This window comes from Microtus pennsylvanicus, chromosome 20 (assembly GCF_037038515.1).
Source record: "Microtus pennsylvanicus isolate mMicPen1 chromosome 20, mMicPen1.hap1, whole genome shotgun sequence".
NCBI classification, from domain to species: Eukaryota; Metazoa; Chordata; class Mammalia; order Rodentia; family Cricetidae; genus Microtus; species Microtus pennsylvanicus.
The window spans coordinates 9,244,247-9,259,685 of record NC_134598.1 but is presented as its reverse complement, the minus strand read 5'-3'; the positions used below and the strand labels follow the sequence as shown (position 1 = coordinate 9,259,685).

At 49.9% G+C, this 15,439-nt stretch overlaps 1 protein-coding gene across 2 annotated transcripts; it reads right to left on the bottom strand.

Annotated features, from left to right (window-relative positions):
- Window positions 1–46: 46 nt before the first annotated feature.
- Window positions 47–14,769, bottom strand: Dctn2 (dynactin subunit 2). 2 transcript variants are annotated; one of them, XM_075954076.1, is made up of 14 exons: window positions 14,526–14,769; window positions 13,568–13,636; window positions 5,914–6,025; window positions 5,690–5,751; window positions 5,123–5,221; window positions 4,520–4,680; window positions 4,209–4,356; window positions 3,824–3,889; window positions 3,612–3,650; window positions 3,355–3,432; window positions 3,195–3,266; window positions 2,932–3,034; window positions 2,746–2,837; window positions 47–468 (listed from the first exon to the last, which is right to left on the bottom strand). In XM_075954076.1, exons 1-14 carry the CDS (start codon window positions 14,559–14,561, stop codon window positions 382–384), a joined length of 1,224 nt encoding a protein of 407 aa, XP_075810191.1. In that variant the 5' UTR covers window positions 14,562–14,769; the 3' UTR covers window positions 47–381. The 2 variants fall into 2 exon arrangements, with proteins under 2 accessions (XP_075810191.1, XP_075810192.1); XM_075954077.1 differs by having other exon boundaries at window positions 5,914–6,010.
- Window positions 14,770–15,439: the final 670 nt, after the last annotated feature.

The following is a 15,439-nucleotide window of genomic DNA, read 5'->3' as shown; positions in this document are numbered from 1 at the left end:
ACGGCTGGCCCAGTGCTGCCTGAGGCCCAGGAAACACGGCAGAGGCTACGCGGTACAACAGCATTTAATGGTCAGAAACAGTTGTACAGTATTCTAGTCAGCCCCAGAAGCTGTCCTCCCCACACCAGGCGAAGCAGTTATGGACATGAGCTGGCATGTGGCTGGGCCCACGTCCTCATCCCCTGGGCCTGAGGACAGACTCCCATCTGACAGCCCCAGCTACCACTCTATTCATGAGGGGAGGGGTCTGTACCCCACATGCAAGAACCCTTGCCCTTTGTCAAGTGGAATGGGGCTGTGAGTTTAGGACGAAGGGGAAGCCCCATGGAAGCTTCTTAGAGCTTGGGCAAGGGTTACCCCTGTTCTCAGCTCTCAACGTGCTCACTTCCCCAGCTTCTTCATCCTCTCATCGATGCTGGCAAAATTCCCCTCGACTGTGGCCAAGTTCTCACGCATAGTTGTCTGTACCTACAAAGGGGAGAGAAGAGTCTTGTTCTTGTTTGGTTCAGATGTCCACTGGGGATGAAGAGCACCCAGAAGAAATTCTCTTTAAAGGAAAAACTGCTTGTCTAGCAAGCATAAACCAGGCACAATGGCACATGCCTATATAGGCCAGCACTCTGGAGGCGGAGGCAGGAGGATCTCTGAGTTCAAGGCCAACCTGATCTACAGAGTGAGTTCCAGGTCATAGTGAAAGAAAGAAGTGGAGCCACAGCTTTGGGTCTCTGGTTTTGAGAGGGGTGGGTGGGTGGAGGGAATGTCTGTGGCAGCAGTTTCCAAACTGCCTACCCTCAGAGTACTATGGCTTGAGGTCAGGGTCGGCATGACCTATAATCTGAGCTCTGTTCAGCCTGCCTCCAGAACTGCTCACTTACTTGATAAAAGGATAACCAACAAGTAGACAGATGAAGTTTCCACTGGTTCAGAATTTTAGAAAGCTAGAGGAAGAATATACCACATACATTTTTATGTTTTGTCTTGAGTCCTGGAACTAGCTCTGTAGACCGGCCTGGCCCCTCTGCCTCCTGAGTGCTAGATTAAAGGTGTGGACCACTACACCTTTCCCCATTTATTTCATCTATTGCTTTTGAGACTGGGTCTCATGTCACTGTGACTGGCCTGGAACTCAAGAAATCTGCCTGCCTCTGCCTTGGAAGAACTGGGATTAAAGGCGTGCACCACCACACTTGGCCTGGTTTTGTTTGTTTTGGTGGTGGTCTGTGATGCTGATCTCCCTACAGCAGAAAGAACAGTTCATGCAATAGAAACTGAGCACCAGCTAAGTACTGAGCATTGCTATAGGAATTAATAGAAACAGGCTGGGCGGCTGGAAAGAGCTCAGCAGGTAAAGAGCACTGGCTGTTCTGAGAGGACCTAGGTTTGGTTCCCAGCACTCACATGGTGGTTCATGACCATCTGTAATTTCAATTCTAGGGAATCTGACAGCCTTTTCTGACCTCCAAAATAAGGACCGTACAGACTGATGCACCTACGTGCATGAAGGAAAACACTCCAACATATAAAATCAAATCCTCTCAAGAAGCAGGGCTGGGGATGATTAGTGACTAATTTGCTTATTGTGTAAACATCAGGACCAGAGTTCAGATCCCCAGCACCTGTGTGAGAACGGGGGTTAAAAGCACTGGTTGCTCTTCCATGGCAGTTCACAATTGTCTATAATAAACCCTTTTGGCCTCCTTGGGCACTAGGCACACACATGGTGCACAGACATGCAAACAGGAAAAACACCTATAAACATAGAAATAAATAGAAGTGGGCATAATGGTCTCTATAAGTGTGCACATACACACACACTCAAATATTTTAATAAGAGAGGAGAGAGTGACAGGAGACACTCAACATCAGCCTTTGGCACAGGTGATTGCACTCCCAACACACATGGGTATACATATATGTACATAAAACACTGGAAACCTGGGCAGGAGAGATGAGTCAGCGGTTAAGAGTACTACTGACCTGCTCTTCCATGTGAACTTCCCAGCACCCACACAGCAGCTCACAACTGTAACTCCAAGATCTGACACCCTCACAAAGACATACATGCAGACAAAACAGCAATGCACATTAAATAAAAAAATGGGGCGGTGATGACACACGCCTATAATCCCAGCACTCAGGAGGCAGAGGCAAGCAGATCTCTTCTGAGTTTGAGGCCAGTCTGATCTACAGAGTGAGTTCCAGGAAAGCCAGGGCTACACAGAGCCCTGTCTCAAAAAACTAAAAAAACAAAAACCTACTAGAAACCAAAAGATAGATAAAGAAGGTAAAACTAAAGCAAGATGTGCTCAGGACTAATTCCAGCACCTGGGAGTCTAAAGCACCAAGGTTTGTTTAGCTGTGAGTTTGAGGCCAGCTAGGGGGACACAGCAAGACCTGTCTCAAAGAGTCAAGCATGGCCACATACTCCTGTAATCCCAGTACCTGGGAGGAAGGAGGAGGATTGCCACAAATTTGGGACCAGCCTGGTCTACAAAACAAGTTTCAAGTCAGCCAAAATGAGACTTGAGACTGAGACTCTTGTTTGACATCCCTACCTCCTGCCAAAACCAAGTCCAAGGTTAGGGAGAAAGAGGTTAACTAAATTGGGTACAAAGGTCCTATGGCTACGAAAACAGAAGAGACATTCAACAGCCTAAGACAAAACCCTCTGAGGTGGGGCTGGAGAACTGCTGAGTTCTGCGATGGAAAAACGTGGCAATAAACAAAACAAAGGGATGGACACACCTGGGTCAGGAGAGTGGCATTGTCCTTAAGGGAGGCGGCAATCATCTGTTGGGTAGTATCCAAGTGTGTCAGGAGCTGGCCAAACTGCATAGCTGCAAAAAAACGTGAATAGGGGCACAGTTGAGAGCAGAGCCCAGGGTGAGAGAGGGACACAAAAGGGCCCAAGCGTAGGGACCAGCCTCACACCTTGCTCATGTAGCTGCTTGATGGTGACTAGTCTCTGCACCAGCTCAGGGAGGGCAGAGGCAGTGGGGCTCCAGCGCTGTATGGTTTCATAAAGCTGGTGCACCTGGAAGAAGATGACAGGGCCCAGAAAGGATGGCTGAGGGTATGGAGAAGGCAACTACTGATAAGACCTGAGACTCTAAGTCTCTGCATTCTGATGTCAGCACTCAGAGGGGGACCCTGACAGAGCACAAGGGGTATAAAGATGGGAGGGGCTTCCTGACCTTGCTCTGTGTGTCTGCATCCTCCACAGAGGCTTTGTGCTTGGCAATTTCATTCACCTTTCCCAGGACACTCTGAAAAAAGGGTGTTAAGGGTGAGAGGGCGCCCAGGGCTTCCAAAGTCCCAGGCTACTTAGAACCCAAGTGCTGCTCCACTTAGTACCTGCAGCCGAGCCTCTACTTGGTCCAAAACTGCAAGGTCCAGGGCGCTCACCTTGGCCTGCAACAGTTCTACAGTTTCCTAGAGGGTGGGGAAAGGGTTTGGACAAGTGTCACCAGGAAAGAAGCTGACTAGAAAAAGGTCTTTCATATTTCACTGGAGCTAATGAATATACCACTGAGATCCAGAAGTACTTGTTGTAAGTCATCCATTCCCATAGCCCTCTGTAATCTAAACAATACCGGTCCTTCCACACTCACCATAAGGCAGGCTCCTTGCAGACCTGCAGAAAGGGGATTCTGATGGGAAATGAAGGAGAAAAATCAGCAGTCTTCATACCTACACAGGGCTGACTACCTTCTTCTATCGTTCCTGGTTTCAGCTGGCACCCACTAGCTTACCCCTCCCAGATTCTGGAAATCACTGGACCTGAAGGCTCAGGGTGCTGACTAAATACAGGAGAGCCCCTGACCTGAGCATCCTGATCACAGCGGACAGTGGCCTCCAGCTCTGTCAGACGCTTCTCAAGTTCTGCAACCTATGGAAAGGAGGAGGTGAGGTTTGCCACCCCCATCCCCGCTTTCCCGTTCCAAGGAACCCCTTTCCTGGAACACATCCCTAGCCACAATCTTAAGTTTACACTTGAATTACATGGATCACTTGGGAGGCAGAGGCAGGAGAATCCAGCGTTCAGAGCCAACCTAAACTACATATTGAGTTCGAGCTAGCCTAGGCTACAGGAGACCCTGCCTCAAAACCAGGTATGCAAGGGAGACAAAGAGAGCAAGACTTCAAGGGGAATCAACAGCTTTCCCAGCACTCTGTCCCCAGGCCTGGTCCTCTAAAGGGACACTCACTTTGGCAGCTTGTGAGAACTTGTCCTGCTCAGGCCGAGAGTGCAGTTCATAAGTGACAAGGCCACTCTCTGGGGGGGTCCCACCTGTGGTCCTTCCTCCTGAAGTCCCTTTGCTGTTCTTTGTGGCTTCCAGCTGCAGCAGTAAGCGCCTGGGTCACGAGAACAATAAGAGCATGACTACTTAGATCTCCTTGCCTCACAAGGCCACTACAGAGCAGCAAGGCTGCCTCCTGACTTGGTGCTGCTTTTGGTATCTGGCTGAAGTCCTCCGCAGTTCCACTCAGCAATGGTTTCCACAAGGAGGGCACTCACTTAGCCAGGGCTCCATCCGGGTCAGTGAGGTTGATGGCAGCATCGGGTCCCAACAGCTTCTCCAGGTGAGAAGCAACCAGCTGCTGCTTCAGGGCTGCCAGCTGTTTAGCCAGCACCACAGGGGTCAGTTTCTCCTCAGTGGCTGACTCCTTCACTGTCGTCTAGGAAAGAAGAGGTGGGTAGTGAGGCTGGCAGGAATGAAGCAAGACAAAATAGCAACACCCTCAAGGGAAACTATGGCCAGGTGATTTTATTTATTTTATGTATGTGGGTGCTATACCATATCTATGTCTGTGTACCACATGCGTGCAGTGACCATGGGGGCTACAAGGGGCATCGGATTCGGGGCTGGAGTTACAGATGGTTGTAAGAACCTAGCAGGTACTGAGTCCTCCAGAGGAGCGACCAGTGCTTTAGCCGCTGGGTCATCTCTTCTGCCCCCAGAAGACTGAATTTAACAGCATTAAATAGACTTGCAACTCCCAACTCTGCAAAGCTCACACCCTTTACCCACAGCTTAGGGATCTCTCTCTTCCTGCTGGGTGCTGCTCCTCTGCTACAAAAGCTGCGGCTGGCGAGCTGGGGAGCAGAGACTGCAGTTACCTTGATTTTCTCCACTTCAGTTGTCAGCTCCTGGACTTCATGCAGTAGCCGCTGGTACTTCTGCTGCGGTGTCTCCTTCACACCCAGGCCCTCGCCAAGCTACAGAGAAGCAAAGAAGATGCTACATCTCCCGTCAGAGGAAGCCTTGAGAATTTATCCAAAGCTTAGAACTAAGTCCTGAATCATTGATGCCCTACTATGGAAGAAAGGGAAGTAGCCAGAGGCTGGGAGACTCCAGGCCAGCAGCAGGGTAAAAAACACTCAACTGCATCCTGTTGGGCTCCTCAACAGATCACCTCACAACAAGACCATCTCCCTCAAGCTCGGCAGCTGAAAGCACTGGCTGCTCTCACAGAAGGCCTGAGTTCAGTTCCCAGTATCCACAAGGTGGCTCACAACCATCTGTCACACTGTTTCTGGGAGATCTGATATTCCTTCTTCTGGTCTCTGCAGACATCAGGCACACACATGCTGCACACACATACATGCAGGCAAACATTCCTCAGTCCCTGGCTACAGGCCTGCCGTGGGCTTGCTGCCCCATGTCCATCAACACACACGACAAACCATCTCATAGTCTCCAGATTCGTATCCTGTCCTCTTGGTTTTCCCAATGCGATCTGAGAAATCTGCCAAGAAAAGAAGGCTAGACTGAGTGGCCTGGCCTGGGCCCAGTGCAGTCACAGACCCGGGCGATGAGGGTCTTAGCAGAGCACAGCCACTGAGTGCTGAGGACAGGAAACCCCTTAGGCTTGCTCTATGATTCCCTCCCAACCTGAGCCCAGTCTCACCGAGGCCCTTTGTCCCCACTCTCTTGTCCTTGAACTTGTCATAGGCAGCATTGGGATTGACAATGATGTGCTCCACGCTCGTGCTGGTTAGCTCCTCCTGAGGGAACAGGGGCTTCAGGTCAGGGGAGCCCCATTCCCACCCTAGCATTTTAGTATCCCACAAAACTCCCAAACTACTAAGACACTGGGCCCCGTTTCCAAGGGCAAACAAGGATGGTTTCATTCCAGGCTGCCCATACAGGCTCAGTCTAGGAAAGAGAAGCTTCCTGCCGAAGCTGGAGCCTCCGGAGTATAAACATGAACACCCTGGTTCAGCTAGAGAGGCAGCATAACCTCCCCCACCCACTCTGTATACACACCTCCCTCCCTCAGCCCTTCCCAGTTATCTGGCACACACCATGCACTCAGGGCAAGAAACCACCCTGACCTCTCTCAACGCCCCCCCCCCTCCAAAAAGTAAGCCTCCTTTCCTGGCTGAGCAAGTCCACAGAGAGCTGACTCCCCATCCTAGTTTGAAGGGAGGAAGGAAGGCCGCCAGCAAGGTCAATACCGAGAGTAAAACAGCAGGCTTTAATCTTGCTGAAGTAAGACACTAACTCTTAGATATGAAAGGAGGTTGGCAGAGGGTGTGCATAGAAGCCTGCTTTCTGGCTACTGTGGGGTCAGATAGTTCAGAGAGGCAGCAGCAAGGGCTCCGCGGGTTGTTTAAGGGACACCTTATAAGTAACAAGCATAAGCGGCTGCTTTTCTGCAGCACCCCGGGTAAGGGCCACAAGGAACACAGGTGCCACATGCAATGGAGAGAGTACAGCCCGCATCAAGGGTCAGCGCGGCATCTGCTCTCTTCCTGAGTCCTCAAGTAGAGGCAGTGGCAGAGATGGGAATCATGGTAGCGTAGAGCTGAGGCTGGGGCCCCTCCTTGTACAGCAACTTGCTTCCAGTAATTACATCAAGACAGCACTCAGGAAGGGGGAGCCTAGGAGTCCTGTTCTGTTAGGGCGGACACCCCCTATTCCACAGGAGGAAGGCAAGGCCAGTCCTCACTCCTGAATCTAGGCAAATGACTCTCAACTCTAGCTGCACATTAGAGTTACTTATAAAAGCTTTCCTTAAAAAAAAAGGGGGGGGGGGAGGCAGGCCCATCTCTTAGGTGCTGATTTAAACGAATTGCTACCAAGCAATCCTATCTGCATTCAAGACAGAACCTCTGCCTGTGTGTGGGTATGTGGGAGCAGGGAGGAGGAGAAGCAGGACCCAAGAGAAAACAACAGCGAGAAGGAGACTCCATCCTTCACCTCTACTGAGTCACAGATGGGATCGGAGTGGGCGGCAGCTTTAAAAACCAAGGACAGGGAAAGGCTGTAAGGAAGCAGTAGCTCCCTTCTCTACCTTTTCTTCAGGCACCTGCTAGGCAGAGGGGAAGGCAGGAATCTCACAGCAAGGAAAACAAAAGGGCTCAGTGGTCCCCACGCAGACCCTAGAGAGGAGACTGTGAACCTCAGCCAGGCTCTTTTCCTCTGCAGTCCTCAGCTGCCGAGTGGCTATGTGGCTTCTGGTCTCTAAGCTGAGGATGCCGGCCCAAGGAAGGCCAGCACATCATCTGAGCGCACTCCTGGAAGCATGCTGCTTCTCTCCAGAAAAGCCAACAAGGTAGAACTTTCCCTTTAGACCAGCATAGTGGCACATGCTTGTAATCCCAGCACCTGGGGGATAACCAACTCCAGCTAGACTAGAGAATGGTATAGCAAGACCCTGTCTCAAAAAATAAAAATAACGCCAGCACTCAGGAGGCACGAGCAAGAGGATTTCTATGAGTTCCAGGACACTCAGAGTTACAGTGAGACCCCGTCTCAGAATAAATGAATTAATAAATTATATATATACACATATACATGTATATGTATTAATATAAATAAAGTAAAAATACAAGATGGGCCTGGTGGCTTACACTGTAATCCCAGTACTTTGGGAACCTCAGGCCAGCTAGGGTCACAAAAGGAGACTCTGCTCAAAAAAAAACAAAGATTGGACAAAAAAAACTTTTAAAGGAAGATGGCCAGATGTGGTGGCACATGTGTTTAAGCCCAGCAGGCAGAGGCAACGGATCTCTTTGAGTTCCAAGTCAGGCTGGTCTACAGAGTGAGACTCCATCTAAATTTAAAGAATAAAAAAGAGGACTGAAAGGCTGGATGTAACTAGCTATGCTGCATAAGCCCCTGAGTTTGACCTCTGGTACCACATACACATAAAAGGAAAAAGAGAAGAAAGAAAAAGACAGGGGAGGCATAGCCTGGAGAATAAGGACAGTTGAATCCTGGCCCGCACCCTTGCAAATGGATGCTCTCCCATTTCTGTTCTTAAGTAAGGAAAGATGGGAGCAGCAAAGGATCAGTACTGAGGAAAGTCTCAGTGTTTCTGAGCGCTGTTCTCCTGGAGAAGCAAGGCCTGGGCCAGGAGATGTGCTGGCATCTTCTCAGCATCTGTCTGAGCAGCAGCAGCCCCAGCAGGGCCAGGCTGGTGGCACATGCTGGTCTTCAGATGGCACCCAGTCCACCAGCATCTCAAAGATCTGCCTCGCCACCACAGTGACTTGTGCCACTGGAATGGGTGCTGGGTGTGGGACAGACTAGAGAGTCCGAAGACTCAGAGGAGACAAAAGGACAGAGAACAAACGCCCACCACAGCACACCCCGTTAGAAAGCGGACGAAGGTAGGGCTTCTTACCAGCTCCTGTGGTTTCCCCAGAGGTGAGAAAATCAAGAGTTAAAAAGGAAAGGGTGTGGGGGAAGGGGGATGAGGGAGGGAAAAAAAAGACAAAATTGTTATTAGCAATTGTCACATGCACTACATGACCGTCTTTCCAACACTGCACCACAGGGCCCCAGGGGAGCCTAGCAAAATTTGGGGGCCAAGAATTTTAGCTGAGGTCAGAATATGCCCCAAGAGAAAGAAGACCATGAGACCCTGCCCTCTCTGCTGGTGAAGATGGCATGAGGCTCTGCCGGTCAGCAGCGGTCATGTGGGAGTGCGAGGGCAGAGTTGTTAGAGCCACAGCTGGTGCACAACAGGGTCAGGAGAGAAGGCTCAGGTGGAGGGGAAGCTGTAAAAATGGCAGCCCGAAGCAGTGTGCAGATTCTGAGGGCCTGTCACTGACTGAGGGCCCCCAATTCCCAAGGGGGAATCCCCCTTACTAGTTCATAGGGTTGAAGCTTGCTTCTTCTCGCTGAATGAATGGTAACTTGCCCTGCCATAGCTCTGAACGATGCAGGGTGATTCTGCCAGTATTCGACAGCACAGGAGCCCAGAGGACCCCAAGATCTACAGCTACCAACCCTGATCACAAGACTCCCAGAGCTGGACTCGGGGAAGGATGAGTGTACTGCAGTCCAGGCCACAGATGGGGGTTCCTCACTGCTAGGAGGGAAACTTCCACAGTGTGCTCTGCCTTTTGGCTCTGGGGATGGGTGGGTGGGCAGGGGGAGGGCTGGCCGCCATTGTATGTACAGAAAACTCCTGTGAGGGCGGACGTGTGCTTCCCTAACAGTTCTCCAGATGCACTGGATAACAACCAGCCATGGCCCCTCTATTACTTCAGCCTCGCTTTTAGCCCACATTTTGAAGTGACTCCAGGCCTAAGATGTCACTGTTCACAAGTGGGCATGAGCACCCACAGGTGACACGTGCAAGCAGACGAGAGAAGCAAGTATTACACCTGTTTCTGACTTGGTCTCACCAAGCTCAAAGCAGCATGGGAGAAACTCAAGAGGAGGGAGGGAGACAGTGGGCCATGAAGTTCAAACCAAGAGGGAAGGGCAGATGGTGATGGACAAAAAACAACCAAACAAACAAACAAAACAGGATGAGGAGTGGTGTGCACAGCATATATCAAGTGTGTGCTGAGTAGGAGAGGGGCAATGTCTAGGGCACAATTCCTATAATATGGAGTAGTAACAGTTACCATAGAAACTTAATGTAGCACAGAAAATGGGAAAACTCCAAGTGCTCTGACCCTGGGTACCAGCTGACATGGTACGTGACTCCCTCTCATGAATGGATGTTTAGCTAAGTGGCTGTGCCTCAGACAACAAGACCTGAGGTTCTTCAGGATCTATGCCAATACTTCAGCCAGGGGGACTTCGGAACCATGGTGACAAAGAACATGGAGAGAGCTGCAGAATAAAACTGTCCAGGATGGGCCAACACAAATGCTGACCGCCCATCCATTTCTAAGAGGAACACAGAAACAGAAAGGCTCAGAAAACAAAAATAACCTAAATTATTATCCTAAAATTGCATAGGTCACTTTCCACCCTGCTTTTCTCCAAGGCTTAACACAGGAGAACATTAAAATGGGTGCTTTCTCTTCCAGTCACCGAGAAACTGAGAAGTGGGGTGGGGCTTGGCTTTCCCTTTTGCTCTCCACCTTTATCTATAAAGGCTGAAGACAAGATCATAAAACCCTCTTCTTGCAACCCCTTCCAAGTCTACACCCCCATGTCTAAAGGCCTCCGTGTTTCTCTCCCTCCTTCAGTTTTATTCTTCAGGCCTCACAAGGCAAAGAGACAATGATTCACAATGATTCGTGCATCGTAGTTGCAGTTGCGTTGTTTCTACTTTGATTAATGATCTTTAAGCCTAAGGCCAGGCCCGAATAGGGACTCATTGGAATTTGCAACAGTTAGCTACAGTGATCGGGAAGTGGCAGAGCACTGCATGCAAGAGGGCAGATGAACACAACATGCAGAGAGAAGCGTTGAGTGGCCTTACTTGTGCAAACTAGTGTCCAGGCAGGGTGGTGAGGAGGGAGGAAGGGGGAAGCATTAGGAAAAACTCGGGTAAGTTCAAGTGCGCCAACAGTCAATGAACACAATCAAGCATATTCTAGGATACTCTAAACCTCAGGCAGGCAGGGACTCCCACCAAACTGGACTCAGGAAACCTTCCTTTTACACGGCACAGGGAAAGCTGGGTCCTCCTCTACTGAGGCTGTCTTAATATTTTCTGCTTAAGTCATGAGCAGAAAGCGTTACTGACCCAAGGCCGGCTGTAGGCCCAGGGGAGGGCATTTGGGAAGTAGCTTTGCAAACACTGTTTTAACCAACCCAGGAGTGGCTGAGATGCAGATTTTCTATACTGGGAAGGGAAGGGCTGCTAGCTTCTACTGTTTTCCAGCCCATTCCTATTGTAAAGTAGTTTACTTCCTGCTAAAATTGTTTTAAAGGAATAGAAGAAAAATTGGGATCACCTAGAAAAAAACAAATAAACCAATTCTACTTCTTTCCTGCCCCACCCTTCCCACTGTGGGAATCGTCACACTTCCATGTTCAAGTTAAACTAGTAATCAAGGTCTGAAGAATATTATTTCCTGTCACAGTTTTTTTTTTTATGGCAGTAGAGAAATCAGAGGAAGGTTAAAGACACTGAACGGACGGACATTCTACTTGATATTTCTTTAAATTAACACCTGGAAGCTGGGCACAGTGGCAAACACCTTTAATCTCAGCCCTTGGGAAGCAGAGAAAAGGACAGGCAGATCTCTGAATTCTAGGCCAGCCTGGTCTACATATGGAGTTCTAGGCCCGAGAGGGTGAGATAATGAGACCCTGTCTCCAAAATAGAACTGAGTGGCGGGCAGTGGTGGGAGACATTCTTGCTACATAGCCTTACATGTTCTTTTTTTTTTAATCTGGAGATTCCGGCAGAGAGCCCAGGAGATGAGGAGTGGACAGGCTCCCAGCCAGCACCGAGGCCGCACAGCCACAGCTCTAGGTAGGGAGGCACACAACTGCACCGCTCCTCAAGTTGCACATTTACGTCAGCGTTATGAGCAGCAGCAGAGCCATTATGCAGCTCACTTCCCGAAAGCTGCCTTCCGAAGGCCCACAGGGACACGGAGGGGGCCAGAGACATTAGCTGACATCAGGAGAAAACTCAGCTCTCCACGTACACGCCTCTCTGAGCCAGGGTGATGAGAGCAGCTTCCAATCACCAGTGTTTACCGCTGGCTCCCAGGCCCTTTCACAGCCGCTTCCTGGGTAATATGCTGCAGGAAACAAACTGGCTGGTGTCCTCCCCCCACAGCCATTAGCCGCCACAGTCATAGGCTGCTCAGGCTCAGTGAGGAAAAGCGGCCAATCAGAGATTTATACTCAGGCTCCATCGTGTCTGTATAAAGAGCTATCCCTGTACCTCCAAGAAGAAAACGATGATGGATTTGTTTGTTTGGAAACAGGGTGGCTGTGGCATTGTCCATGTGCATCACGGTTACGTGAAAAGGGACAGAGTTCTATCCACTGCCTCCAAGGCCTGATTATTTTATAGGCAGGTCTCGCGCTGTCTTCGGTTCAGGAATTCCTCATCGTACCCTTTACTACTCTGTGAGCACAGGGTTAACTAAGACACCCTTGGAGGGACAGCTTTACATTCAAGTATTGGCTATGACATCATCTGCATTATCTCCAGATACTTAAGCTGGGGGCAGGAGGGAGAGGGAGACTGACATGCCAGCAAATACAGAAGCCACAAGGGACACACTGTTGAGAGAAGGGACAGGGAAGCTATGCCCCACAGTGTAGGAAACATTCCCACAGGGGAGAACAGAATGAGGAATAAGTGAGTACGCCAAGCCATATCATTATAAGCCAGCAACCAACATTCCCCAGAACTACCCAGCCCCACAGACACGGCCAAAGGACTAACAGACACACATACTGGGCCTGCTGAGAATGTCCCCAAGACTTTTTGGCCACACCTTCGCTGAGCACCAATGTGAGCCCAGCTCAGCTTTCTTTGGAGATAACGAAGATCTATACAAGCCGTTGCTGGGCTTTGTCCCCACAGCACTATGACTTCTACTACCTACTTTAGGCTTCTTCTTATGCTACCTACGCGGTCCTAACTCTCCTCTCTACTTCCTGTATGCATCCTAATTGTCACATTAGTCAAGGGCTCCATAGCGGCAGGGACGCCTCTTCCTCTGCACTGGGAAAAAAAAATCAAAACAGAATGAGCATATCTGTTAAATGATAGAAAATAATTCCATTCCTGATTAACACAATGAGCTCATCGAACAAATCTAATATATTATCACGGTCTCTTCTCCGCTGATTATAAGATTTATGTTTTTCCTCAAAATTACTTTGCTCTAACCAGGCCTCTTATTTTTCTGGAGTCTCCAAGACATTTGTTACACCTTGCCTAATGGCTCCTAATCGTTCAAATTCCAGTTCTTGGTAAATACTAATGGGAATGCGCTGGGTAAGATATATAATAAAACAAAAAGGCCTACTGCAACCTTAAGCCATTTATTAATGTTCAAGCTTTTATAACTCAAATTATGGATTAGAACCCAGGGGCCTATTTAATCACTAACCGAGACTATAACTGTTTTGGGGTATTTCAATTGTATTTAGAAAACCTAAGACTTGGGTTTTACTAGCAGGTCTTGTTAGTTGTAGTCCTACTGGCTTGACCCTCCTTTCTGGCATTGTTCATTGATGGCAGGCATCTCAGCAAGGCCTTTGAAAGCCCTGAGACCACCCAGGCTGGGGTTGGCATACCCACTTATTGCTGTGGCTTGCCAGGGAAGGGAAAGAACTATCTGGGGGAGAGAGGTAAGAGGCCAGAGGGATCCTGAGGCAGCACATAGTCTTACCGCATCAAACTCTGCTTGATCATCCTCAGGTAGGTCGCTGGTTTCATAAACATCTGGCTCGTTCCTGGCCTGCAGGTAGAAGGAGTGACCACCCGATCTCACTACCCCAGCATTCCCCTCTTGTCCCCATGCCCTTTGAACAAGCTACTGCAAAACCCAGACTGTGATTCATGGATTCTGTCTGTTTTCCACTCCCCCTGCCACGAGTATGTCAGTTCCCACATCTCCTCAATAACCCCAGGTACAAACTGGAACCTGGGGTAAGCGACCAACGTGAAAAGAGAGATGTCACCCTGGACATGGCTGAGAGGCCAGTCCTTGGTAACGACTTTGTCCTAAGCAGATGACAGTTCCTCGAGTTAGGCCCTGCATTCACTCCACTGCAACCAGGGCTGACAGTGACTCAGGGCCTTAGTTCTCAAGGTCTTGTGCGCCAGTCTCCCCACCCTGAGAACGCAGGGTAGCACAAACGAAGTGCACATGCCGGCTTGTGCATGAGGAGTAGGCACAGGTGCTCCCAAGGGACAGAGCTCCCTACTGGCACAAGGTTTCTGCGACAGTAACCTCTTCCCTGGCAAGATGAAGGCCATCATCAAGTGGCCTACTGAGTATGGCTGGAGTAAGGATGCGGGGGTGAGCAATCGGGAAATTTGGGGCAACAAGGGCAGTGTTGACATGGATGATACAAACACTCGGGCACAAGTGGAAAGCGCCCGGAGGTGATTTCTGGGCGGAGAAACCGGCTACTGCCAGAAAGGGGGCCAGACGCGGAGTCCAACGGCCCGGCCCAGTCGGGTCGGCAGTCCAGAAGGTGCTGCAGCCGTCGAAGGGCGAGAGGCGATAACCCTTGGGGCGGAGAAGGGGCTGCCAGCGGGAGGGGTCGCGGGTTGGTTTCTCTTGGGGGTCCTTGGGAGATCGGGGGCGCGGTCTGGGGAGCCGGGCCCGGCCCTGTACTCACAATGCCGGGGAGGTCGGCGTATTTAGGGTCCGCCATGGCGGCGGCGAGGCGGGGCTGGGGGACCGAGGCCTCGATGGAGCCGGGGCCGGTGACCGGGTGGGGGCGAGGCTGGGTCCGGGTCCCCGGCTCAGGCGACGGTAAAGGGAGCGGCAGAGGAGCAGGAAGTCTCGCGACAGGAGTAGCCCGGCAGCAGGGTACAGCAAAAGTCGCGAGGACAGCCCGCTACCACACCCCTGGAGAAGCTGGGATTGGTGAGAGCGACAGAGAATGAGGTAATGGCGAGGAGACGCCGAGTGGCATTGTGGGATATGTAGTCCTGGTCCTCTGGGGCTTGGTCTGGGAACGACAATAACACACCTTAGGGAGCTATTTCATACCATTTATTTTCTCTTATTTTTAATAGTCTATTAAAGGGATCGCATAATTCCTATTTTCAAACACATAGTAAAGGACTAGACGAAATCACAAAGCTCATCACATTGTGAATAACTGTAAGGAATGAAAAGTGAAGCGGTCTTTTCAGATTAGGGCTGACGGACAAAATAGAGGGCCCCTACTTAAATTTTAATTTCAGGAGCTAGAGAGATGCCTCAGTGGTTAAGAGCACTGGCTGCTTTTGCAGGACCCGGATTCGATTCCCAGCACCCACATGATAACTCACTTACAACCATTTATAACTCCAGTTCCAAGTGATCCAGTGCCCTCTTCTGACATCTGAGCACACCAGCCACACACTTGGTACATAGACGTACATGAAGGCAAAACATCCATATACATAAAATACATAGTAATAATAACTGTTTTTAAAAAATGAATTTCAGGTAAATAGGTAGCGATTTTTAATATAAAACCATGCATCTTATTCTATTTGTGATATGCATATAATAATCTGAAATTCAAATTTATCTGGGTCT

Excerpts from the sequence above, each read along its gene's own strand:
- Dctn2 (XM_075954076.1), bottom strand. The coding sequence starts at position 14,561 with ATGGCGGACCCTAAATACGCCGACCTCCCCGGCATT. Across the intron at positions 3,890-4,208 it reads AGTTCTCACAAGCTGCCAAA|GTTGCAGAACTTGAGAAGCG; the intron begins GTGAGTGTCCCT and ends TCCTTTCCATAG. Across the intron at positions 3,267-3,354 it reads AAGTAGAGGCTCGGCTGCAG|AGTGTCCTGGGAAAGGTGAA; the intron begins GTACTAAGTGGA and ends CCCTTTTTTCAG.